Source organism: Trichechus manatus, unplaced genomic scaffold, assembly GCF_000243295.1.
Source record: "Trichechus manatus latirostris isolate Lorelei unplaced genomic scaffold, TriManLat1.0 scaffold00117, whole genome shotgun sequence".
Taxonomy (NCBI): domain Eukaryota; kingdom Metazoa; phylum Chordata; class Mammalia; order Sirenia; family Trichechidae; genus Trichechus; species Trichechus manatus.
In genome coordinates, this window is record NW_004444053.1 from 3,503,470 (window position 1) to 3,530,639 (window position 27,170).

At 39.9% G+C, this 27,170-nt stretch overlaps 1 protein-coding gene across 4 annotated transcripts; it reads right to left on the reverse strand.

Moving 5' to 3' along the window:
• Positions 1–4,408: 4,408 nt before the first annotated feature.
• SELL (selectin L) lies at positions 4,409–26,288 on the reverse strand. Of its 4 annotated transcripts, XM_004384094.2 has the most exons (9): positions 26,143–26,288; positions 25,223–25,304; positions 22,793–23,179; positions 21,564–21,671; positions 17,279–17,464; positions 15,929–16,114; positions 13,767–13,895; positions 9,363–9,381; positions 4,409–4,739 (listed from the first exon to the last, which is right to left on the reverse strand). In XM_004384094.2, the coding sequence occupies exons 1-9, from the start codon at positions 26,143–26,145 to the stop codon at positions 4,721–4,723; spliced, it is 1,119 nt and encodes a 372-aa protein (XP_004384151.1). In that variant the 5' UTR covers positions 26,146–26,288; the 3' UTR covers positions 4,409–4,720. The 4 variants fall into 4 exon arrangements, with proteins under 4 accessions (XP_004384151.1, XP_023594210.1, XP_023594209.1 ...); XM_023738442.1 differs by lacking the exon at positions 15,929–16,114; XM_023738441.1 differs by lacking the exon at positions 13,767–13,895.
• Positions 26,289–27,170: the final 882 nt, after the last annotated feature.

Below are 27,170 nucleotides of genomic sequence, written 5' to 3' on the forward strand. Positions count from 1 at the left end.
CAACATGTGTACTACTGTTTCATGAGAAACTATTTGTTCTGTAAGCCTTCACCTGAAGTACAATAAAATATTTTAAAAAAAGAAAAAAAAAAAAGAAAAGAAATAAGGACACAGTCCTTTTGCCTTAAACTCCACCTTCAGAGCAACCTGAACACAGACCTGTGTGTGTAGTAGAAAGTTTACAGAAAGTTTATGCATTACTGGGGGGATCATACTGTTTAATGTCCATATTCGTCCTCAGAGGCCAGGCTGCCCCATGGAGTGCTGCAGCTCTCACAACTTTTCCATCGCTTCTCTCTCTGCCTCCATTACTTCCTGTTATAGATTGTATTGTGTCCTCCGAAGTTTGTATCAACTTGGCTAGGCCATGATTCCCAGTATTGTGTGGTTGTCCACTACTTCGTGAACTGATGTAATTACCCTATGTGTTGTAAGTCCTAACCTCTACGATATTAATGAGGCAGGATTCGAGGCAGTTATGTTAATGAGGCAGGACTCAATCTACAGGATTAGGTTGTATCTTGAGGTATAAAAGAGAGAATCAGGTAAAGAGGAGAGGGGCCTCATGCCACCAAAATAAAAGCACTGGGAGCAGAACATGTCCTTTGGACTCAGGGTTCCTGCACTAAGAAGCTGGTAGACCAGGGGAAGAGTGATGACAAGGACCTTCCCCCAGAAATGACAGAGAGAGAAAGCCTTCCCCAGGAGCTAGTGCCCTGAATTCGAATGTCTAGATTTCTAAGCTGTGAGAGAATAAACTTCTGTTTGTTAAAGCCACCCACTTGTGGTATTTCTGTTATAGCAACATGAGATAACTAAGATAACTTCTTTCCTTTTCCTTCTCCTGATGTCCTCACAGGAGCAAAGAAAACTAACTTCCCTGCATTTTCTTATACAGAGCACCTTACTTACATATTTTTAGTGCTAGAGTTCCTGCCAACATCAAGACCGTAGTGTCTCATGTTCCCTAGAGCCTTATTAAGAAAAAGCAGTTCTCCCTAAAAGGGATTTGGATGCCAACTATTAAGATAATCAACTTTAAAAAAAAAAACGAAAACCTATTACCCTACTGTTATCATCATCATGACTACTACTGCTATTACAATGACTAGTGCTAGAAACACTACTACCAGCTCTGTCACTTGGGCCAAGCTTCATACCAGGATGCTGAGTAAAGCTGAGTTCCAACTAAAACCCTTTCAGAGTCACGTGAGGAAAGCTGAATCTCATGCAATGCCAAGGGCCCACTAGAAGATCTGACAAGACCACCAAGGCCAAAAGGAAGAGAAGATCTCATTATTTTTCCCAGTTATTTCCCTGTCCTTTGTCATGGGCTATGGGTTGTTTTGATAATGACAGATTTGCTTTCCTGGATGGGACATGTGAACAGAAGGGAAAAACCAAGAAAGGGAAATTTTAAAAGCTTTTTGGAGAAAAGAGGAAGTGAAGAGATGAGTTAGCTGTCAGGAAATAGGAACTTTGAGGAGAGAAGAATAAATGTCTGAAGGATAACTTAATTAATTTTCCACAGTATGATTTGAATCTGAAGCCTCTTTCTTGTGGCATCTATTTCTCATTAAATTGTTATGGGGCTGGTCTGTTTCGGAAATGTGTAAAGGAACAGAATACAGTCTCTGGGAGGTCAAGGAGTGACAGTGAGGGCCACATGTGGGAGGCATGTGGCCCTCAGGTGGCAGATTTTTCCTATCTGAGCTGCATCATAAGTTAGATCTTAATTAGGTGAAATATATCTGCAGGAAATGAACATAATATAACACAGGCACGTTAATCTCTGGCAAACAAATCCAGAGGAATGGACAATTCCATGTCCCTTGGATTCATGATTTCATGAAGGTCAGTAATCCGGGTTATTAGAGAAAGGAGTTATTTCATTTAATCTGCAGTACAACTATGTGAGGTAGCTAAAGGTATCCCTGTTCCATAAATAAACTTGAAGTTTAGAGAGGGTGATGGCTCACCTGTATCCCACCATAGAAGTAGAGGCAGGATTCCAACTAGGTGCATCTCACTACCAAACCCATGTCCTTCCACCTCACTATGACAGAGGTGCGGGTAGCAGAACTGACAGCCTGTGATGAAAATATAAGAGCTGTGTTCCTGTTTTGACACAAATGAAAGACCCTAATCTCAGGGTTGCTTTAGCTCAAGCCTTTGTGTAAGACCCAGAATCCTACACAAAAGGCAAAATTTGGATGAAAAAAGTATATTTAAAGTTCAGTTCACAAAGCAACTTCATACCTGATTCAGTCCTTTAAGGTCTGCATCATGACATGATTCCTAAAATCACATAGTGGCTTTAGGGTTTGAACAAAAGACTATTTTTTTAAGTCTATACAAGTTTTACTCCTAAGAAGTAGCATCCACTTGGGTTCCTTGGCCCTGATAATTTGGTTGAATAAGCTCTTGCAGTCAAGGCTGCCATGTGAGACTGTGCAGGCTGTACACTGTACAACTCCAGTTGTACATGAATGTGAATGGCACACCCAAGAAGTATAGTGCACAACATGGAGAACTTCTTGCAGCAGCTCTTGCTATAATGCAGAATCTGAGGTGGCTTTGAGAAAGGAAAACATAATCATTACCCCCCCAAATTCATTTTCATAATATGTATGAACTTTGTACGAAAGCGGAATAGGCCATAGGGCAATTTCCAACTAGTTTCTATTCTAGGACCCTATCTCTCATCCCTCAACAATAGGGAGTGTTTGTTTAGGTCATCACATGATGTGGAAAGAGTCTGCTGCTGCAAGTACACTGTATGTTCTTTCTGGTGTATTTGAACACGCATTTTCTTGAGTGTCAAGTAATGAGCTAGACACTCCAGGGATGTGACACAGTCTATGCCCATACACAGTATACAATCTCACTGGGGAGAAAACGCAGATACACATGCACCCACATACAAACACACACACATACATATATATATATATATATGACAATTTTAAAAATAACAAACTAAGCAACATTAAAAAAAAAGGTGTCATTTAAGTGTAAAATTGTTTATGTCACAGACTAAACTTGCTGTGAGAGGCCAGAAAGAGGAGACTGTCATGGGCTGCACTAGTTAAGGATTTATGAAGGGCGGGGATGCCTGAGATGAACCTTAAAGAATAGATATAATCTAGGTGGGTGAATAAGAGGTTTGGGGGGCGAGGAGGGGGGAGCATTTCAGCAGGAGTCAAAGAATATTTCTACTTATTTTAACTCTTCTCTATAACATCAAAGAGATGTCACCTGCAGCTAGCATTCTAATGTTGATGATATTTCTTTGTTAATACTATAAACACCAGTTGCAGTCAAGTCAATTTCAACTCAATATGTGTCAGAGTAGAACTGTGCTCCATAAGGTTTTCAGTGGCTGATTTTTTGGAAGTAGTTCACCAGACCTTTTTCTGAGGCATCTGTCTAGCGGTGGACTCAACCCTCCAACCTTTCAGTTAGAAGCCAAATGTATTAACCGTTTGCACCATCCGGGGCTCTGATAACCCATTGCTGTGGAATCAGTTCCAACTCATAATGACCCTATAGGACAGAGTAGAACTGCCCCATAGGGTTTCCAAGCATCGGCTGGTGGATTTGAACTGCAACCTTTTGGTTAGCAGCTGAGCTCTTAACCACCGTGTCACCAGGGTGCCAATTAACAACATAGTGGTCATAAAAGAAGCATTGAAGATAAGCAATCTGGAAGAGTCTAACATAAAAAGACAACAAAATGAAAAGCTAAAAAACAGTACAGGCTATTTTTCTTTTCTGCCCTTTTGTTTGGTGCTCATCAGATGCTGTATCTGTGTGGAAGTCAGCCAACTGAGAAGGGGAGAGGCTGAAGAAGGCAGGGAGCTTGTGTGGTTAAATGCAATGGTCTTTATTTACACAAGGTGATGCTACAGTGCAAATAGGACCTTTATTGGCTGGTGTCCAACTTTACAGAACCTCATTATTGCACTGGAGGTGGAAAGCAAAGATAATACCAATTTTATAAACTGTAAGGGAGTAGTATACTATACTGCCACAGTGTACCACAGGCAAAACCAAAAAACCATACTCACTGCCGTTGAGTTGACTCATGGCCATCCCAAGTGTTACAGAGTAGAACTGCTCCATATACATATATATATATTTTCTGTAATCTTTATGGAAGCAAATCACCAGGTCTTTTCTTTCACAGAGCTGCTGGATGGGTTTGAACCACCAACCTTTAGATTAGCAGTCAATTGCAAACTGCTTGTGCCACCAAGGGATCCTGTGCTGTGGACAGAAGAGGTAAAATTTGATCTGCCACAAAACTGAGTCTGTAGTTATGTATGTAACTAATTTCCATTGTATTCAGAAGTGTATGTCAGCAGGTGTTAGCCCTGAACAGAAACAGAAGACAAGAGTCAAGAAAGAGAGCACAACTGGACATCTTTATATTTCACAGTAATATTTTTCCCCTGTGGCTTTATTTGTTTCTCCACGTGAAAGAAAATAAAAGACTAAGCTATATAAACCACACCTGTGAGCTGGAGGGAGGGGTGATGAGGGGCAAAATGGGAGTAGAAAGAGCTGCTGGTCAAGTAGAAATCTTTCTAGATGTACTGAAGGAAATACACTTCATCTTCAATGTAGGAGACACCGTCATGTGAAACTTTTCATGGAGGGATTTGAAGGATCCAATGGCTCTTTAGTATCCCAAGAATTTTCTTTCACAGATGGTCATTTAATATGGATCATTCATGCTGAATGAAAAACGAGAGATTATAAATTAAACTAAGGAGTTTAAAGTTTTAAAAAATTAAAGTGTTAGTAGTAAAGATAAATATTCACTAAAGGTGAGAAGAGGAGTGAAGGAAATGTCTTTCAGTTCGGTTGGACAAGACGTGGGACGTTTACTAAGGCAAAGGGATGGCAAGAGAACCCTAGAGCAGTGCTTCTCACACTCCCCTGGGTGGTGTGAAAATGCAGACTCTGATTCAGTGATTTGGGATTAGGGGAGAAGACTGAGATTTTGTATTTCTAGCAAGCTCCCCTGCGATGTTTATGTTTATGTTGCTAGTCTGCAGACCTCACTTTGAGAAATCTTTCAAGTACAGGCTTTGCCTCTAGATCTAATGGCTTTGAAGGACATTTTAGGTAGATTTTGAACAGTGGAAAGCCAGAGATGTAAACAAAGACACGTTCAAATGGGAAGAAAAATCAGTGAAAATCAAAACTCATGAACAGTGGTAGTTCTAAAGGCCTGATTCTGATGAGACAGGATTTAAGGAGACAGTGACAGATTTAGGTTCATAAAATAAATGACACTTTTTGTGACACAACTGTCTTGTATTCTTGGAAATGACAGGGGAGAGCCAAATATGGTATATTTTAATAGCACCTTTCAAAGGGAGAACTGAATTCTGAGACTTGGCTCTCATGATGAACTGCCAGGGTAAACCACAGTTCAGCAGCTACAGATGTGTTTGCCAGTATAGAGAAAAAAATTGTTTCAGAAGACAAAAATTCACATATACCCTCCTCTGAGGTTGGCATCGTGTCTTCCTGTGTATCTTGGGTGTAGCTTTTACCCTAGCAGAATTTAGACACTAGAAACAAAATGAGATGATAAACAGAACCAGTTTGCAGAAGAGTCAAAATAACCTAGCTAGAGTTGAAACCACAAATGCCCAAGGAGTTAGTCGTTCATCAGACAAAAGCTTACATGAACAAGCACGTAGAACTATGAGAATTAGTTCAATTTAAAAAAAAACTGACACACGGTATTTAGTGTGATAGTGTTTTTTAACCTTTGGCTTGTTCTAGAAATATGCCCTACCTCTTCCACCCCACCCTTCTCAGTGCTATCACACAAAATGGTTTCAATCTGGGGGAAAAAAATCACATTATGTGGGAACAGGGTATCTAGGACTTACAACTCTAACTTGGGAGTCAAGAGTCTTGAGTTCTAGAAGCATAGGGGTTAAGAGCATGATCTCTGGATCCAGAGGGGTTTAAATCTCAGCTCTGCCATTTATTCAATGATATAGGGCTAGCTATTTCATTTCTCTGTGCCTCTGTTTCTTTATCTGTAAAATGGGGATATTAATAGAACCTACCCCACCAGCTTGTAGGCAATAGTTAAGGATTTAAGACATGTAAAACACTTAGAACAGTGCCCAGCATGGAATAAATTTTTGATAACTATTTCTTATTATCAACTAGCTCTGTCATTATCTCAAGGCCTCTAAGAAAATTATTTAATCAGCACAACTATAAAAAGAATTTGAATATGATGTCTACCAAGACCCTCTCCAGACCTAAAATTCTTTGATTTTATGAATTAATGTCACCTTAGTCAATGAATGAGAAATGTCCAAAGGCAGCTAGGCAAATAACTCTTCTTTGCTAGTTCCTTCTAGCATGAAGAATTTCAAGCCCATGTTGATGGGGCCATCTCTCCCTTCCAACCTCTCTTCCTCAGCGCCTCCATACACCGTGGTCTCTAGACAGTTGTACCACTGGCCCCTGAACATTCCTCTTATAGTCCCACCACCATAATTTGTTTACACCATTTCCCTCCTCTAGACTGCCTTCGCTGCTTCTCTCCACACACCTGAATCCTATCCATCTTTCAAAAACTAACCCAAGTTCCACTTGCTTTATAAGATCTTCTGGATCATCAAGCCAAAATGATCTTTGCTTTTCTCCAGTACAGAAGTCATCGGCCTTTACCATACTCTGCCTTGTATTGCTCTAAGTTTTTTCCTATCTTTCTGTCTTTACTCCCCCAACAAAATAATAATCTTCTGAGGTCAGGGACAAGGACCTACTCCTCTTGATGTCCCAGTCAAACTTAGCATTGTTCCAACACAAAGGTGTTCAATAAACAACTATTGATTAATTCATTGTAAAAATCAGTGAACCATTAAACTTAATATGGCAATTAGCTTAATGTGGTAATTAACCTAATGTTAACTTAAACCTTTTCTTGACAGCATCTCTTCATGTCTCCCAAGGACATCTAATAACATTTGAATTAATCTGCTTCCATCTAGTGGCAATTAAAACACAAGTGGTTCCTGCTAGGGAACCAGATAATAGCTCTGGGTAGATTGTGCCAGAAAAGACTTTCACTCAGTGGGTGTGAGCATGAAAGAAATCTTTTTATCTTGTGGATTTCCTTTCCACAGAAAAAGGAAAGCCAGCCCAGAAAAGGGTCTAAGACCCCAACTGTACACTATTAAAGAGACAATAGTGTAATAAAATAAAATAGAATAAAAAAAAAAAAAAAACTCCACTGACCCTGTGCCTCATTCAATTACCCTCTAAATCTCTCCTTTCCTTTGTAGCCGAGTTTTTGAAAGAAGTGACTACTTGTTCTGCTTCTACTTTCTTCATCCTCGCTAGCCCCTGGCCATCTGACTTCTGTCATAGCCTCTCCACTGAAAATGGCCTCCCCTCTGATACCCTTGTTACATCAAGCAGAAACCGTCTGGCTCTCCTGGCAGCGATTGAAACCCTGTCCATTCCCTTCTTTCCTTAGCACTCATGAACCTATACTCTCCTCATTTTCCTTCTACCTCTCTGGCAGCCTATTCTCATTCTCCTTTTCCTTAGCCCACTTGTCACACACTAATGTTCCTCAGGTCCCACCCTCTCTCCTAGGTCCCTTTCCATCCTCACACTGGACACTGTGTCTGGACAACCATACCTACTCTTTTGGCAGCAGTTACTTCCTGTAATGTGAGGACACCCACACATCCTTCTCCTGCCCCAAAGTAACTCCTGTGCTGTGGATAGGCCCATGGACTACGGATGAACCACAAATGCCTGAAGTTCAACATGCACAAAACTGAACCCATGATACTCACCTCTAAAACTTCTTGTTCTTTTGTGATCCCATCCCAGTAAATGGCTCACCAGACCCCAGGTCAGAAATGTGGCAACTTCTCAACTCTTCTCTCCCTCTCAACCACATTCTGTTGATTCTGCCTCCTCTTACCTCACGAACCCATCCTCACTGCTATTCCTCTAGACAGGCACCATCAGCTTTAACCTAAATAACTTCAAATGCCTCCAAAACAGTTCTCCTTTCCTCTAGTCTCACCCACCTCCCACATATGCCATACAGAATCATTCTTATAAAATGTAAATTTCAGCATGACACTCACCTGCTTAAACCCCTTTAGTGATGCCCCAAAGATTTCAAGATAAGCCCATGCTCCTTAATATGGCTTATAAATTACTTCCTGATCTGGCCCCTGCTGCCTTAATTTTCCCATTTCTCTTCTGCAGGTTAAGCTGCAGCCCACTGGACTAAGAGCTGCTCAGCAAGAAGTATTTGGTTGGTTGGTTTTCAAGCACCCAGCCTCCTCAGGGACCATCTGGCTTCATTTCTAGCATTTTCAAACGAGCTCAGATGTCTAGCTGGGTATTTTGTATGTCACCAAAGTCTCATCTCCATAGTAATTTTTGCTAACACTATCATTCCTAAAACTTAAAAGCAAGTCACTAAACCCCAATTTTGCCATCTTCATTCCTGCCAGATGATACATTCACTTTCATACATTTACATCTTTTCTCAGCATGTGGTTTCTTTAATTGAAGAAATCTGAGCTTCAAGATCAAACTAAAAAATTGCCTCTTTGAGGAAGCCATAATAGTCCCTGAGTGGTACAAATGATTAAGTGCTTAACTACTAGCCGAAAGGTTGATGGTTTGAACCCATCCAGAGGATCCTCAGAAGATAGGCCTGTCGGTGATCTGCTTCCAAAAGCTCACATCCTTAAAAACCCTCTGGAGTACAGTTCTACTCTACACACATGGGTTTGCCATGAGTACAAACCCACTGGACAGTAACTAACAACAACAACATTGTCCACACTTCTGAAGGTCAATGCTCATCAGAGTGGTAGGTGTTTACCCTCTTGTTCTACACATTGAGGGTTTGGGGCCTGGAACTGTACCTTCTTCTTAGGGTCTGGAATACACTAGTTTCTCAATAAATCCTTGTGGAATTGAATGCTCCATTAATACTGTGTTTAGGTCCTTATGTTCAGCCAGGACAAGAAGAAAAACACCACAATCCTTCCAACCATCAAAGAAAATCCAGAGACAATTAGAACAGCTCCCTTTACATACACTGCCCTTTCCTACCAGGCATTACTTGTTCATTCATTTATTCAGCTCTACTAACACTAAAAAACCCGGTTTTTAAAGGAAACTAGTAGATTTAGCACTTTATCTGGAAACTTCATTTAGACAAAGACCTTAAAATGAACGTGGTAAAATGGTGCAAATGTGTCTAGCTATAACAGGAAGTATCATAAGGAAGGTAGAGAAGAGATCAACAGATGTAGAAATTCCTCTCTGATAAAACTTACCTTTGCCGAGACTTCTTGTCTGGAAAAAAAAAAGAGAGAGAAGAAAATTAAGAAATGGCATCAGCAAAAAAGAGGCAATTTCAATTTTTAAAGTAAGAGAGACAGGAGATTCCCACCTTCAAAACCATCTTTTGAAGTTTAACTTGCATTTGTTACGTAGACCCTATCTATGTCTATGGGGATATGAGGTTCTAATTCAAACAGCAGTAGATAGACAGAATAGACCCACTGATGCAGATACCTCTCAGAGTTCCACTCTGTGTGCTGCTCGTTAAGACAGAAGTCTAGGCTGAATTTTCTGGTGGTCAGACTCAATATGCCCATTTACTTGTTTAACCCTTCCTGACCTGCCATCTCATCCTACCTGCCAATTCTTCCCTAAGAGACTTAGCTGTTAAAACTGTAAGAATGTATGTCATTACATTCCCCTGCATCTTCCCTATGCGAATCCACAAGAATTTTACTCTGGCATCAGTGGTAGGAATAGTACAGCCTCATCTGGTAACTGATGTGTTTTTATCTTACAAACACAGTGAATACCCTCACGAGTTATGCTTCTCTTTTTCACTGGCTACAAGGAAACTCAGAGCCAGATCTGAGGCCCTCTCCTATTGAGTGTATAGGACTTTGTGACACAGGTTTTTGTATCCTAACTTCACTCCTGGCTCTAACTTATTTTTGTACCCTAAATTTTTACCTTCTTTTTCTTACATATTTTTAAACTAATTTTAATGTGCTATGTTGAATACATTTTCTAAACTGTCTTACATTCTTTTGGAAAAAAAAAAGTGTAAGCAAGTAGATGAATGAATTGCAGAGTTTGGCTCCAGAAGAAATAAAAGCAAAAAAAGATCTTTGAGGAGAAAGAGTGATTTGGAGGAAGTATGTCTAGTGACTGTAAGCCAGAGCTCTAGACTCATCTGTCAAGTGCAAGTCCTGTTTGCCACCGGTAGTGTGTCTTTGAACAGCTACTTACTCTCTCTGAACCACAATTTCTTCATCTGTAAGCGTATAATAATTGTATCTTCCTCAGTGGGTTGATAAAACTATTAAATAAGAAAATATCTTCTAAGTATTTAGGCTAGAGTCTAGCACTTGGTGCTCGATTACTGTTTCAAACCTTTCAAGTGTTAGCAATTGCTGTTTTAAATCTTTCTTCCAAAATTTAGCCTACTGATGGCATGGACCAAACAAATGCATTTGAGCAGGGAAAATCAAATCTGAATTAATCTCAGGTTCCGTTTGTCTTCCTACAAATATATTTTCTTTCAGGAGCAATGAAACATGTAGCAATAAATAAGCAACAGTCTGTTCTTACTGAGAGAGTCTATTTTTGAAAAAAAGGGAACTAGGGAGGCATGTGTTCAGTTTCAGGCCCTGTTCTAACCCTGTGTGTTGGTTCACGTGAAAAATTCTTCCAACCGAGGGAAAAACAGAGTCTCATTACTCTGAAGGCCAGTGATTTTAGGGACACATCTGAATGGGACTTTGATCTTTGACTCTAGCCCCTGTTGATATGGCATTTTAGAGACTTTGGTCTATAGCAAGAAGGTCCCTGGGTGATGCAAATGATTTTCGCTCAACCACCAACCTAAAGGTTGGCAATTTGAACCCATCCAGTAGCACCACAGAAGAAAGGCCTGGAAATCTGCTTCCATAAAAAAATTGCAGCAAGGAAACTCTGTGGAGAAGTTCTACTCTGTAACACATGGGGTTACCATGAGTTGGAATCAACTGGGACAGCAATGGGTTTTTGGTTTTTTGTGGGGTTTTTTTGGCCCATAGCATCATTGCCTTGGTTTCCTCATTTACAAAGCAGGGCCAGTGATAGTGGCCAATCAGAGAATGATGACGCTAGGAGCACAGAGTGTTTCTAGACAACCCCTTGCCCCAGGGGACGTGTTTGTAGAGCCCTCTTCTGCATACCAGGATGACTATGGCAGCGGTCAAGGTACCCATTCAGAAGGTCCATCCAAGGACAGAAGGACAAGGTCAACATTCTTGTCATTTGTTTGTCTCAGAGTATATGAAGACTGTAAATCTGCGACTTCATTGTTTTTTACTTTTATCACTTAGAATGCATCTACTACATTTTGCATTAGAAAAGTTATGGGGGCTTAGCCTGGGAACTAATCACCATTTCTAACATTGTCTCCACAGGAAAAATATTCTTCATGTTTCAAAGAACCCACTTAAAAACTAAAATTTTTGGAACACAAAGTCATTTGTGAGTTAGAGAAGATCATGCTGGAAGATGTTTCACAAGTGAAGACTATTTAAGTGTTACAATAAGATGCCCTGACTTTTGGGGCTTCTGTTCTCTGTTGGCATAACTGTAACTCACCTAACCGCCCGTTATCTGTTTCCTGTTTGCCCCACACTGATTCCCACAGCAGGGGCATGCATGTTTTCAAGTTATCAGTTTGAGATCTTGTACAGAAATGACTCTAAGTTAAAAAATTTAAAAACAACCTCACTGCTTTTCTCACCACTGCTTATAAATCAGGGTTAGCCAGCTAACTCCTTCACTAAATCCACATGACTTCAATTCTGTTCTTTCTCTTCTACAAAAAATTATTAAACAACTTTGGAATTTGGAATTTATGAAGGTAATTCACAGTCCCAAAGTCCTTGAAGATTATTTAGATAATAGCCACCTTATCCCAGAAGGGGATATTCTCTACCCCCTTTGTTCTGCCATCATCACTCAAGGTAGGAGGAAAGAAAGGATGATTGGGGTCAGGCTACAGAGACACAGAGGAAAGGTTAATCAATAGTGAGAGAAAAATGTCCATCTTCTTTTACCTTACTACAGTGTTTAAGTACTCATTATTGTTGGGTGCTGTGGAGTCGATTCTGACTTGTAGTGACCTCATGTGACAGACCTCATACCCCACAGGATTTTCTTGGCTGTAATCACCGGATCTTTCTCCCATGGAGCCACTGGGTGGGTTTGAACTGCCAACCTTTCCATTAGCAGCTGAGTGTTTAACCTTTGCACCATTAGGGTTCCTTTTTAAGTACTTAGTACGTTATTATAAGATAGTGGGATCCAACCTTGGCAAACTTCTAACAGCAGAGGCATTCTAACTGTTCAGCGCTCCCAGGGTACAGTTAATGCTCTCCCACATCATTAGTGCTCCTATTGTTGTCTTTCTGCTTTGGCTAGAAGACTAACCTACCACTCCATTCTTAAACTTAGGGTGAAAGATCTGATCATAGCGGAAGACTATTGGGGATTGACAGGTAATATTACTACAATTGCCAGTGCAGGTGGGGAGCAGCCTTACATACCATCTTCAGTGAATAGAATGCACACTAATTTGATGAAAGTGAAATTAAAATTCTCATTGACTATTCCCATGAAAAGGCAGAACCAAGCAGTTGATTAGAAGTTGTTTTGAGGTCATCCATGGACCCTGAACTTGAGGCATTAATGTCTTAAAACTGCCATATACATGGATTTTGTCATCTTGAATGTTTCTGCCGGGTGTGTGCTGCCCAATGTGACAGTGCACACACAACCCCTGCCAGAGACTGTGGGTCCTCCCAGTGGGCAGGTTGGTCCCACTTCAGGGCTTAGGCATACGCAGGAGAGAGACAAGGGAAGTGATGCTGCTGTTCTTCTCTGGTGGCATGCCATCTATTATTCTGGAAGCAGAAATCAGCTTCTCAAGGCAACCTCCCTTCTTCCCTTTTCTTCTGCAGTCCAGGGTGGAGGGAAAGCATGAGCGTGTGGTGCATTTGATTAGAGCTCACAGCCTTGGTGAATAGGCACTGGTGAAAACACATACAGATTTCTTTCATCGTCAGTGCAAATCCCACGTCAGGAGCCAGACAGGTACATGACTCTCGAAGAGGTCGCGTATTTGGGACCAGTGCCTTGACAACCATAGTGGACCATAGATTCACTTCCTAGTGGAATTGTAGCACTGAAATCAAAGGGGTGTGGACTCTTAGAGGACAGGGATTGTGCATCCCTTTTTCAGAATTAATGAAGAGCAAAGAACAATTAGAAAATCTGATTTATTGCAGTTATCACCTTAGCCAGGTGCCTTGACCATAGTACATACTTTTAAATTTTCATTGAATGAAAAGCAGTGGTTAAGAGCTCAGCTGCTAACCAAAAGTTCGACAATTCTAATCCCCCAGCTACTCCTTGGAATCCCGATGGGGCAGTTTTACTCTGTCCTATAGGGTCACTGTGAGTCAGAATCGACTTGACAACAACTTGGTTTTTTGTGTGTGTGTGTGTGTTTTAATCAAGGTGTGTACTTGGCTGCTGCACATATCTCCAGGGATTAATGTCTACAGTTGAGTCTATCAGACTGAATTTCCTGTGGGTTTCTATATTTTTTTCACTTTAAAGGTGTATTCGTTTCACATGAAGTTAAACTCACGTACCTTTTTTCAGTCGCCTTGCCAGCCAAATAATAAATGCCAACCCAGAGAATGCAGTAACCATGACTGCCACTGGAATGAAGAAGGGGTTATAGTTGCCCTCCTTGATCACTGAGAAACTCCTGTCTGATTCTGAAACAGAAATCACATGAGGCCACAAGCATTATTTCCTTAGTGCCGCCTCATAATATTTGACTTTTGTCCTCCTTAGATCTCCCAAGAATTGTCCATTTGATGCCATTTGACAGATGAGAAAATTGGCATGGGAAGGTCCATGAGTCTGTGCCAGAGGCAAAGACTGGGCCAGCCTCCCTAGCCCAATACCTATACAACATGGATCCCAAGGTTTGTGATACATGAAATTTTTGGGAGATATATCTACAATTCTTGGCAAGAAGTGGTCATCATTGCATTTAGTTCCATGGCTTTGCAGAACGGTTGGGACTCTGAAATACAGCAAAGAGCTAAAAGGTCTGATACAACTTTAGGAAAAATCAAAGTCAGTAATCTGAACCAGGTAACTTGTCAGTTAAAGGAAAGTATGAATGCTTCTATTTTAAAGCAGCTGTTCAAGCAAATAATATACACTTCTTGTTACATGTCAAGGACTACACTAATCAGTCTCTCAAATGATGTATCCTTACTACTTCCCTCCATTTCCTTGACAAATAAGTAAAAAAAAAAAAAAAAAAACCGTTGCCGTCGAGACAGTTCTGACTCGTACCGACCCTACAAGACAGAGTAGAACTGCCCCATAGGATTTCCAAGAAGTGGCTGGTGGATTCCAACTGCCAACCTTTTAGTTAGCAGCTGAGCTCTTAACCACTGCCCCACCAGGGCTCCAGAAATAAGTAAAAGGCTATATTTCAATGGCTCTTGGAAGTAAGTTCATTTGAAGGACTTTATAAAAAAAAAAATCAATATGAAAAACCCACAAAATCTGTCTTCTGATTCCATCAATTGAAGGGACCTACTTTTACATATTGGCACAGGGCCTATGTCCCTTATTCTTCATGTTATTTTGGTGGTCCTTTTAAGTTGCTTCCATCCCTGCACCCAAACATGTAATGGAGAGGAGGCTCAAAATCCCAGAAGATTCAATCAGAAGACACCTATTGGCTGGATGAGGAAATGGATATTCCAAACCAAACTTGTTGTTGTTGAGTCAATTGGGACCATTGTAGCACAAATGGTTTGTGCTCGACCACTAACCTAAAGGTTAGTGGTTTGAACCCACCCAGTGGCATTACAGAATAAAGGTCTGGTGATCTGCTTTCATAAAGATTACAGTCAAGGAAACCCTATGGAGCCGTTCTACTCTGTAACACATGGGGTCGCCATGACAAATAGCTATTAATCAGTTTTAAAAGGAAATATCCCTGATAAACCTGATATACAATCCTCCCCTAGCAATCCTGATGCCTCCTCTCTGCTCCCACATTCCACTCCCTGGCCCTAGACCAAAAGGAGATCAGCTTCTCTGAGAGTTTCTACAGATCTTACCATTTAAAGGCTTTTGCCTTGGCTGCATATGTCTCAAGGGAGGACTTGAGTAGCTATGTTTTCATGTGCTAATTTTATTGTGGTAAATACATACGTAATGAATCATTTGCCATTTCAATATACACATGCTAATTTAATATGCCTTTATTTAGTACCTATTCTCCCACCCCTACCCTCCCCACACTGTGACAGGTGGAGAGTATACAAAGATGAAGAAGATGTAGTCCTTCTCTTGCACATACAGAGTTGGGAAGCATTAGCTTAATGTAATTGAGAAATATCCACTATTTTGGGAATTAGGCAGTCATTAGTGACTTTTGTTGAGGCATTTCAGTGGGATAACAGAGAATTTAGATTGCAGTAGAAGAATAAATAAGAAATGAAGTGGTAGAGACAATGGGTTTAGATTTTAAGAGTTAAGATGTGAAGAGGAGTTGAGAATTGGCCAAAAAAAAAAAGAAAGAAAGAAAGAAATGGCTGTCATTGAAGGAGGAGCATGAACAGTCAAGAACTGCATAGCAAGTTAATGAGTATAAATTTATTTTTAAGCCATATACATTTAGCAAAACAAAATTTAAAAAGTTCAATAGATCTTTCCAGACCATCACTCATCCATCACTTCCATCTTTAAGTCTGCAGTTTATCTGACCAAACTTACTTACTTTGACATATTGGACTAGGGCTGGACCAGATTCCAGATGATCCACAAACAGTTTCTTTCTCCCCAATTAACTTAGTTCCCTCTGAGCAGCTGAAGGTGCATGTGGAGTTAAAGCTGAAGTTAGCCAAGGCATGACTACAGTCCATGGTCCCCCAATCAGGTTCTGCTAGCGGCTCACACTGAATCACTTCGGTGAGAGACGAAAACAAAAAATCAGAATTTCTGAATAGACACACTCCCTTGACCAAAGGTTTTTAGCCAAAACGCCTAACTCAGCTGTGGAACCACTGACATGAACCTTCCAGCAATTCCTTCTGATAATGCTTCCAGACTTTATTTTCTTGAGAATGATGGGGGATGGTAAAACAGAAATGAAGCCAAGAGAGCATCAAAACCTGAGGAGTGGAGGGAGGTGCTGCTCCCTGGGCTGCTATCCCCGCTGTGGTGGGTCTCTACCGGAGTGTCAGGCCATTCAGCCTCTGCTAGAGAGCTCTTAGGGGATATTCTCAGGGAACAGTCTCAGTGAAATAGAGAATTTGCACCCTTTCACACGTTCTGAAGTCTACCAGTGTAGGTTTGTAAAACATCCCAACTCCCTAAAACATGTCAGTCAACTTCTATAAAATTCAGCAGGTTGAATTAGTTCTATGAGTTAAATAAAGAATTTTGATAGTTCTTTTGAGAACTAAATCACTTAAATTGGTGAGTCAGGAGTTTGAGTGTAGGAAGTGTAACCAAATCTTCAAAAGTCCAGTTTTCTCCCATACAAGAATAATCCTTTTTGAAGAAGGAAAAAACCAAACATACATATTTCAAATAAAAAAAAAAAAGGATTAAAAGATTGCATTTTTGTTTTTCAAAGCAGTTGTTATTCTGCCTAGGAGGAAAAGTAAAATATGGCTTCAAGAATCAAATATAACAATCAAAAAAGACCTCTGTTCCCTGAGGAGGAAATTGGTTGCTGTTAAGTAGGACATCACATAAAGCAGGTGTTATTGAGTGGAGAAGGAAGCCAAAGTTAAACAGATTCAGCAAGAATGATTATGTATGCCATGGCAATGAAAAAAGAAAAGGAAAAATAAAGCTTAACCTCGCTGCATTGCTGTAACTTGCTTACACTGCAAGATAGCTTCAGAGGTAAAAGGATATTTGGTTGCTATTTTTTGTTTGCAGTTTCTTTTTTAACTTTAGTAACAATAACGCATCTGGGAAGCATCAGAGTATAATTTAATTTAGGTTAAATTATGCTCCGGAAGAGTATACAGACTTCTTAGCAAGACTCTGCTGTATTTTCTCAGACTGTAAACACACGACCTCCATTACAAAGCCTCTAGTCTGAACAGTTACTCACCTTGACAGGATGGTTCCAGAGATGACCAGTTTCCAAATGCTCCACAAGTGGTTTCTTCAATCCCAATTAAGTCTGTTCCCTCAGAGCAATTGAAGGCACACTGTGAACTGAAGCTGAAGCCTCCCAAAGGGTGAGTACAGGCCATGGTACCAAGCTCTGGGGCCTTCAAAGGCTTACACTGAACCACTTCAATGAGAAAAGAAATAGTCTCAGGTAGTGTTAAGAGGACCTGATACCTGGGTTTGAATCCTAGCTCTGCCACTTGATAACCATGTGTCCGGACGCAAAGCTACTTAACCCCTCCAGCTTCAATTTCTTCATCTATAAAAGAAGGATGATGATAATTGTACCAGCTTCATATAATTGGCATGGGAATGAAGGATTTAATGCAAGTCAAGGACTTAAAACAGAGCCTAGCTCATAGGAGTCCTAATTAAACCTGATCTAGTCTTATTCCTATCTTTGGTATTATCTGAAGAAAGAATTCTTAAACTCACGTAGGTTTGCATGGGAATGACCAACTCAGCTTTGGAAATAACTATCATAGTGGAACTCCTAAGTATGCTAGAGTATGGAGAGTATGGAGAAAGAGTAGTCCTTATAATCAGTCTTCTTTACAAGGGAATAAGACATAAGCCTCAGCAAGCATCTTGGCCTCGATTCTGTCTTTACCCTCTCTAGGTCAGTTCTGGAACTTTAGCTCTTCCAATTTGGACAATCCTCTCCAGAAACTGTACTCATTGTCTTTCTCTGATCTGTGGTCCAGTAGATCAAATTAAGACTTGGAAATTAAAGTTTTTGAGTTTAGACCTGCCATGTTATTTGGGCAAATATTCTAATCTAAAACTTGTGTTTTATTTTTTATCTACCAAATTTTAACCATTGTTCTGACCTTGCTCTTCAGGTTTCAATGAAGAAGGGACTCTAGGAATTAGAATTTTCACATTCCACCTACAGTACAAGTCCAAATTAGATTACATTGTCCAGTTCAATTCAGACCCACAAACAAGTGCCTGATATATTCCAAGCATAATGCTGAGTCTACAGATGCAATAATAGGAGAGTTACTGATCTCAAGGAACTGTCAGTCTACCAGGGCAGACAGACAAGTAAACAGGTGACTTCAATCAAAATGGGATGAACAAGAAAGAAATATATGAAGCTATGGGAAAACAGAATAGGGACACTTAGCCTATCTTGGGGTCCGGTGAAAACTTTCTGGAAGAAATGGTCCCTGAAGTATGGCTTAAAGATGAACAAGTGTGTTAGCCATTTGCAGAATGAAAGAGAAGGCCAGGAGCAAAGTCAATGAGATACAAAGCAGCATATAGTAAGTGTAGAGAACTACAAGAAGTTTGATGTTACCACAGAGAAAGGAGAGTCAGGGAATGAGGTGAGACAAGATTAGGAAGAAAGAAGACCAGACAAAATGCTCTTATATTTTTTCATTGATTTATTGAGTACCTACTATATATCAAGCATTACTCTTGGCCTTGAGGAGCTTAGATTTCATCTCATAGGACAAATGATGGTTAGAAATTAAAGGGTGGAAGGTCACATTTGTGTGGTGTTGTTTGATTGTTTTTAATTGATCAGTCTTCCTGCAGTACGAATAATGTATTTTAGGGGAACCAAGTTAAAGTTGTGGAACACAGCTAGAAAACTACTCCAATAGTCCAGAAGAAAGATAACGAGGGCAATAGTAGTAGAGATGGCAAGTGGGAGAAAATTTGGACAAATAATAAGCTATAAAAATTAGTACTATGGTGCCTTGCATAAATGTAAAGGGAAGTGAGTCTCACACCAGGGTGCCCATGTTAAAGGTGGTACCAAATACTAAGGTAAGAATACAACAAGGAAACATGGTTGGAGACAATTGATTTTACAAAGTCTTTCAGGCATCCTGAAGGATATTTTTAGCATATTTGGAGTTCAGATCTGGAGACACAGATTTGTTAGTCTTAAACTCATGTAGATTTGTGAGTCCACTAGAATTGGCAAGTTGACTAAACAGGGCATGTAGAGTCAAAAGAGTAAAGGACAATAGACAGCAGCTGAGAAAGCAATAGTTAATGTGCTTAAGTGCCCGTGAAGAAACTGTAGGAAACAAGTAGGAAAACCACCGAGAAAGGGTGATATGACAGAAGTTAAGACAAAAAAATAAGTAAATGTTCAAAAAGAGGTGAAATGGGTATGCCAATGATATAGAGATTTAAAAAAAAAAAGTTCATGAATGGGGTGAGGGTAAAGTATTGGTTAGGAGTCATGGCTCAGGGATGGAGTAAATCGAGTTAGATCTATTCCAGTGGTTGGCATTTAAATTCATATCGACTTTCTTCATCTATTCTTCACAAACATTGCTTTTTTCTTTTTATAATTTTCTCTTTTGTGCATCAGATACTTCACACGTATAGTTTTGAAACTCAACAACCAACATCAATCAAAGGAATCAATGTTTCTTTCAGCAGTGAGTTGACTGGGTCAAAGACTCGGTGACTTTGAATCTGTGTATTTTCTCCTTTACATTTCCACCAAGACGACTCTAAATCATTACAGTCGACTCCTAATGATTCTCCATCTTCTCTCTCTCTGCTCTCCAATGCACCTTATGCACTGTTTCTAGGAAAATGCCCTAAAAGCAGGTGTTAAGACACTGAGGAGCCTCCCATTGTCAAATAAAGGCCAGATTTCTTCATTAAGGAGTCTCCAGTCTCCCCAAGCTTATTCCAGCTTATCTTACTTTCCATCAAATTCAATTATGAGCATATATAATTTCCACTAGCTAATTGTAAATCCCTTAAGGACAGAATCTATATTAGATTTATCTTGGTATCTCCTGAAATACCCATCTCAAGCAAGTTTGTTGAGTTTATTATTATATATCTCTGACATATACCATGTACCATTATATGAACTTTTCTTTTTGGTCTTACCCTGTGATGACTTTGAAGGTTATATTAAAAAAAAAAAAAGGCAATGTTATCTTCTGGGTAACCTACCCTCTGTTATGGATTGAACTGTGTTCCCCTAAAATATGTATTGAATTCCTAGCTGTTGTATCTGTGAATGTGATCCTATTTGGAAATAAGTTTTTTTTTTTTTTTTTTTTGCTGCGTTAATTAGGCCACATCAGCATAGGGTGAATCCTAAACCTAATCACTTCTGAATTATAAAAAGACCAGAATAGACACAGAGACACACACAAGGGGAAGACAGACACCAAGGAACACCAAAGATCACCAGTAGACACCAGAAACTTGGAGAGAGGCTAACGAAAGTAACACAGCCGAGACCCTGATTTGCCCTTTTAGCTTCCAGAACTGAGAAAATAAATTTCTGTTCTTATAAGCCACCCAATTTGTGGTAATTCTGTTACAGCAGCACTAGGTAAATAATAAATAGTATGGTTTATTTCAGACTTTAGAACTCTAATTAATCCAACAAGCTCATGAGATTGTGAGCTCCTCAAGAGCAGGAATCTAGTGTCTCTGATTCATTATTGTAACTTACTGTATTTATCCCAACACCATATTCTTTGTGGGTGCGCAGAAAGGCTTGTTGAAAAATGAGTCGAAACTTCATGCTGAATGTTGTGGATTGAATTGTGTCCCCCCAAATTGTGCATCAACTTGGCTAGGCCGTGATTCCCAGTATTGTGTGGTTGTCCACCATTTTGTGATCTGATGTAATTTACCTATGTGTTGTAAATCCTAACTTCTATGATGTTAATGAGGCAGGATTAGGGGCAGTTATGTTAATGAGGCAGGACACAATCTACAGGATTAGGTTGTATCTTGAGTCAGTCTCTTTTGAGATATAAAAGAGAGAAGTGAGCAAAGTGGAGAGGGACCTCATGTCATCAAGAAAGAAGCCCCGGGAGCAGAGTGTGTCCTTTGGACCTCAGGTCCCTGTGTTGAAAATCTCCTAGACCAGGGGAAAATTGATGACAAGGACCTTTCCCCAGATCCAATAGGGAGAGAAAGACTTCCCCTGGAGCTGGTGCCCTGAATTCAGACTTCTAGCCTTCTAAACTGTGAGAGAATGAACTTCTGTTTGTTAAAGCCATCCACTTGGGGTATTTCTGTTTTAGCAGCACTGGATAACTAAGACTCTGAATTACAAAATCTTTACTGAAAAGTAAAAACATTGTGAAAGTATAGTTTTCTGACTGAAACTTTCCATTTCTCAGAATGGCTACTATCATTTTGTCCCAACCAACTTCCATAAACTATAATAACTTCTGTGACTCTATACAGGAAGTAACCAAAAAAGGAAAAGGGCTTACCAAACTGACACTGGGGCCCATAGTACCCCATATTGCAGTTGCAGGTGTAATTATTGATGTTTTCCACACATTCCCCGTGGCCACTGCATGACCAGGGCAGGCAAGAAGCTTTAAGGAAGTCAGAAAAACATTTATTTTAATATGATTACTTTTTAGTACTCCTAGTCATTTCTTTAGACATAGATAACTTTTTGTCTGAGACTAGTTTAACAAACATGTAAAGTTTATTTTTATATTCATAGCATCTTTGCATAAAAATCATATGGTAAGATTTTTTATTTATGTAGCATATTAGCCAAATAGCCATAGCCATTTGTTTGCAATCATAATGAGCTTACCAATAGCAACAAGGGAAACTTAGCGGCATTCATTGAAACTCTTGAAATTACTTTTTATTGTAATAAGTAGGTTAAATGATGCCCTGACCCCAATCATTTCTGTAGTATGCTTGGCAATCCTTTTCTTTATAGAAAGTAGTAAGATTAAAATTAAAAAATTCCAAACTTGCTAAAATTAGCAGAGTCCAATTTACCGAAGACCAAATGGCCTGTGCTTCACTGTTAAATATGACTGGGAAAATTCTGTTTTGGAATAGTTATAATGGTTTTTACAGTTTTCACACACCCCAGAGAGTGTGATGTTTCATCATTACAGAATTAGATAGGACTATAAAGAATATATATAGAATTATATAAGGAAGGAAACACATGGCACCTAACCCATTGCTGTCGAGTCGATATGACTGCCCCATAGGGTCTCCAAGGCTGTGATCTTTACAAAAGCAGATTGCCACATCTCTCTCCCACAGAGTGGCTGATGGGTTCAAACCGCTGACCTTTTGGTTAGCAGCCAAGTGCTTTAACCACTGTGCCACCAGGGCTCCTTATGTGGCACGGAGTTCCCTATTTTACAATGAGGAAACCGGTGATGTGAGCCTAAGATATCAATTACCTTCATCTCTCTACTTCTGCTCCCCTGCCTTGGTATCAGGGCAGCGGGTATCTAGCTTTTCCTCTTTACTTTCCACATATACTTATCATTTTCATGTATCTTGATTTAGGGGAATAGTTTTAGGGTATAGAGATAAGTCTCAAACACCAAAATTGCTCAGAAGTGACATGATTCAAGCTTCCTTGGAGGATCAGAAGTATTTTCGAATGAGCTAACAACTTGTTCTATTCCCCAGCATTCCTGAGTCCCAGTAGCATAGCAGTCTGGTCACTCCCTACCTGTGTAACAGAGGGCTGTCTTTTGCTTGTAGCAGGCATCATCATTCCACTTTCCTGCGTCTTTGGGCCTCTTGATATAGATCTCCACACAGTCCTCCTTGGACTTCTTGTTGTTTGGCTCCCCGTCTCCCCAGTTCTCCGCTTCTTCAGTGAGAGACTTGTTGGTTCCCACCCAAGTCCATACCCCACCTATCTTCCGGATTCCTATCCAGTAGTAAGTACTTTTGAAGGGAAGCATATTCTCCAGGTACTCAATTTCCCGCTTGTTTTGTATGGCAATTAAATCCGTGTAATTTTCTTGGCAGAACCTTCTAGCCTTTGCCCAGTTCATGGGCATTTCAGAATAATGATAAGTCCAGCAGTCGGTTCCATGACGCCCCATGAAATCTGAAAGATGACAACGTAAACCATATAGACTCACATAATGTTACAGCTGAAAGAAACAAGGGCTCATCCAGGCAGAGCCTCCAGCTTAGAGATGAGGAAACAGACCTGGAGAACATCTGGGACCTGCTCAGAGTCTCAGAACCGTTGGTTGCAGATTTGAAGTAGAACTTAAAGACCTTCTGGTTTTATACTGCTCTTACTCTCATAACTCTATTTTAGACAAATTTGGTGGCTTTCTCAGATTTATTTTCATAAAATATTTTTTTCTCAAAATTCAAGTGAAATTTAACCAACAAATTTCAGAAGCTTGCATTTCTTTTGCCTGGTGGTTGTCAATCATTTAAAACTAACTATAATATCATATAACTTTGAAAAATTTACAACCCTTTTTTTTTATCCCAGGATAATTTCCTATAGGCCAAACATTTAAGTGGCTAAGAGAGAAGCAAAATAAGGACAGGAATAACAATGACATATCTTTAAGTAGTCTCTTTCAGATTAAAAAGATAATATTTACCAAAGGAAGCTCTGACTCTGATAAAGCCTCAGTACAGAGCCTTACATATCTAATTGCACAATAAGAAAAGAACGACTTATAAAATTAAATGATGTAGGATTCTGAAATTGATTAGACCATGCTCTGCACACAAAGACACTCAACTGATGATGTTTAGTAAATCACATGCATGCTTCAAATATGAGAGCTTAGAAGAAAACTAACAAACACAAGTACACAATGACCCCACAATAATATATACCATTCTAAGCATGGTATGATCTATATCTATGTGAAACACTATTATACAGTAAGGTAAAAGTTTTCACAGCCATCAACATTTGTTGAGTTTTCACAACATGTAGGGCAAGTACCAAAGAGAAATACCAAAGAAAACAATTCAATTCTCACAGTCTCCTAAAATTTACTAACAAGGAATAACTGAGACAAAGAAAATATAATTAATCTTGATCAAATTAAATATATCAGATATGAACAGAAAGCTGGTAAACAGGGATGCTTCATGGGTAAAGAACATCATAAAATACATGTTTCAAACAGCTATTTTAAAGAAGCATTCTGTAAGAGTGTAAGTTCCAAAAGGGAAGTAACTGCTCTGTTCACGGCTGCATCTTCGGTGCCTAGAACAGTGCTTGGCACATTGGAGAGACTCAGTTAATACATGTTGGATAAAACGAAAACTGGGTGCCACAGGCAGATGTGGTATAAGGAGTATGTTTTGTGAGGGGCAGAGTAGATATGTTTGTTTAGTCAGAGTTGAGAATCTGAGCTAAGGAGTAAGAAGACATTAGCTTACTTAGGAAATGGGAAAGAAGATTCAAAGCAATTGCTGAAGAGTCTTCAAAAATCAGACAAGAAACTTGTCACATCAGTGGGAGAAGGACAAAACAAACAAAAACAAAGAAACAAAAAAGAACTATAAGCCATGGCCCCTGCCCTCAAGAAACTCACAGTTTAGTTGTAGAAATGGTATCAGTGTATACTGAACCATTAATAAAAAATAGAAAGCAGAGTGCTAAATACTTGGTACAGATTTTAAGTGCCTTAGTAGGTATTTCTTAATTGACTTTATTCCTTCATAACTGAAGACTTCTGAGGGATTATCAGGATTTGGCCTATGCAGCAAGGAGTGTGGCAAGTAAAGATAGGGTGGTGGTTGTTGTTAGTTGCCATAGTCGATTCCGACTCCTGGTGACCACATGTGTGCAGAATAGAACTGCTCCATAGGGGTTTCAAGCTGTAACCTTTTGGAAGCAGAGTGCCAGGCCTGGGTGGGTTCAAACCACCAACCTTTCAGCTAGTAGTCAAGTGCTTAATTGTTTGCACCACCCAGGGACTCCTAAGATAAGCTTAGGATTCTGGGAAAGTACTAAAGGTAAGAGGGAGAAAAGACACACTCATAGAAAGGGTAGAATTAACAGCTGTGTACCTAATAATTTTCCCTGAGGCTATCTACACCCAGTGCGATTTAAGAAAAATGAGCACAAGTGAAAAAGATTTAGCAACGTGCAAGTGTCATAATATACCGCAATAGAGCACCGTCCAGACCCATAGCTTGAAGATGTTCCACAAGCCCCTCTGAGGACTCTGACATTTCCTCAGCAATATCTGCAAATAAAGTATAAAATTGCATTGAAATTTATACTCTTAAACCACAAGTTTCCAGCACCTTGAGGAGGTGCCTGCAAGTGTCTTAAAGCTCAAAATAAAACACATACGTGTGCTAAGCAGGTCTGAGGTAACAGATTTCTCAGACATGGTGTGAAAAAGTAGCTTTGAAAATTTGCCACAAAACTGATCCACCTTCTTTTTTTTTAGTCTCAAGTTGCTGATCATTTTTCCCTTACATTTCAGTAATTTTTTTCTACCTACTTTTCTGCTGAGCTGTTAGATCAAACTATTTGATATTTAGTATACATCTCTTTAAAGTGTTCTTTGGTGCTTAACTGACCTAATGATGTCTAGACTTAATGCTATAACCTCATGCTTAATTATGCTGGGTCACTGCCACAAATACCTAAAGGAATTAGTTAGTCAAACAGATACCAGTAAAGAAAAGCAGTTCATTTTTTTTCAAATAAAAAGAAATGTATTTCGAACAACTCAAATAACAAGACCACGAATTTTTTGCAGACCTTAAAAACCGTATTTTCTGAAGCATATTATTTCTCAGATAACCACAGTGTTTAGTTGCAAAAGTGCTAATTGCAACAAGATAGCACTTATTCAAGCGAGAATCTCATGAGAGACAAAGCCAAGGAGAGGAAATCAGCTTATCTGAGAGGATAGATTCTAGGATCACCCTGAGACTCTGAGAGCATTCTCAGGTTTTTTGTTTCTAACAAAAATGATATGTATTACTTCTTGCCCTTTGCCACCTGCCTCTGCAATCCCAAGGAAGAGCTCGATCTGAGCAGTTGGGACTCTTTCAGGCTGACAGGCTTACCATGGCTTTGCTGGGCACCTCCCGGGTTCTTCAGCTTAGCCTCTCCACTCAGCAGCGGGGGTCTCTGGTCCTTGCCTAAGGCAAGCTGCCTGTGCTGCACGCAGACTTTACTGAGTGTCACCAGGAAGGTTTGCTTTCTTTTATTTCTCTATCCAAGTCTCACATTCTCCTCCTCCTCTCCTTCCCCTCCCCTTCCTCCTCCTCTTCTCTCTCCTTTTTCCCCACCCCTTTCTTAGCTTGATGGCACATTGATTAAGAGCTTGCTGCTAACCAAAAGGTCGGCAGTTCAAATCCACCAGCTGTTCCTTGGAAACCCTATGGGGCAGTTCTATTCTGTTCTATAGGGTTGCTGTGAGTTGAAATCTACTCAATGGCAATGGGTTTTCTTAGCTTGACCTCTATCACCTACCCTGAGAGAAATGAGTCTCTGAGCTGACATGGAGGGTATTAATTGTTGGATTCTCCCTTTCTTCTTTCCTTTCATCCTTTTCCTTTCTTCTTTCCTTCTTTCTTTCTTCCCTTCCGTCCTTCTTCTTCTTCTCTCTCTCTCTTTCTTCCTTTCTCTCTCTCTCACTTTCCTTTTGTTTTGATAATCACTAGACAAACCCTTGGCTATCCATGGTAAGGGTCCTGATAATTGCAAACATCACACAATCAACCATATTTCAGACAAACGAAGGATGTCTGCCAAACTTCAGTAGAGCTCACTGTCAGACGTGATTCATTTCAGTTCCTTCTTCTCCCTCTTTCCTTGCTCACCCCCTGGTGGAGATTCTTGTTAACGGCACTTCACTTCCTAAGGTTAAGTCCTGAGGAGAGCTAAACTAGCTTTCTGCCCTAGGGGAACTTGGGGATTTACAAGTTCTTTTATACTTCTGGAGTATAAACTGTGAGAGAATAAGACTGCATATAAAATTAAGATCCATATGATGAAGATCAATGGAAAGGAATTGAGAATTTTGAGGAAGAGTAACTTCTGGACTGCCAGAACAAACAAGCCTATTCTGGAAGAAGTACAGCCGGAGTGT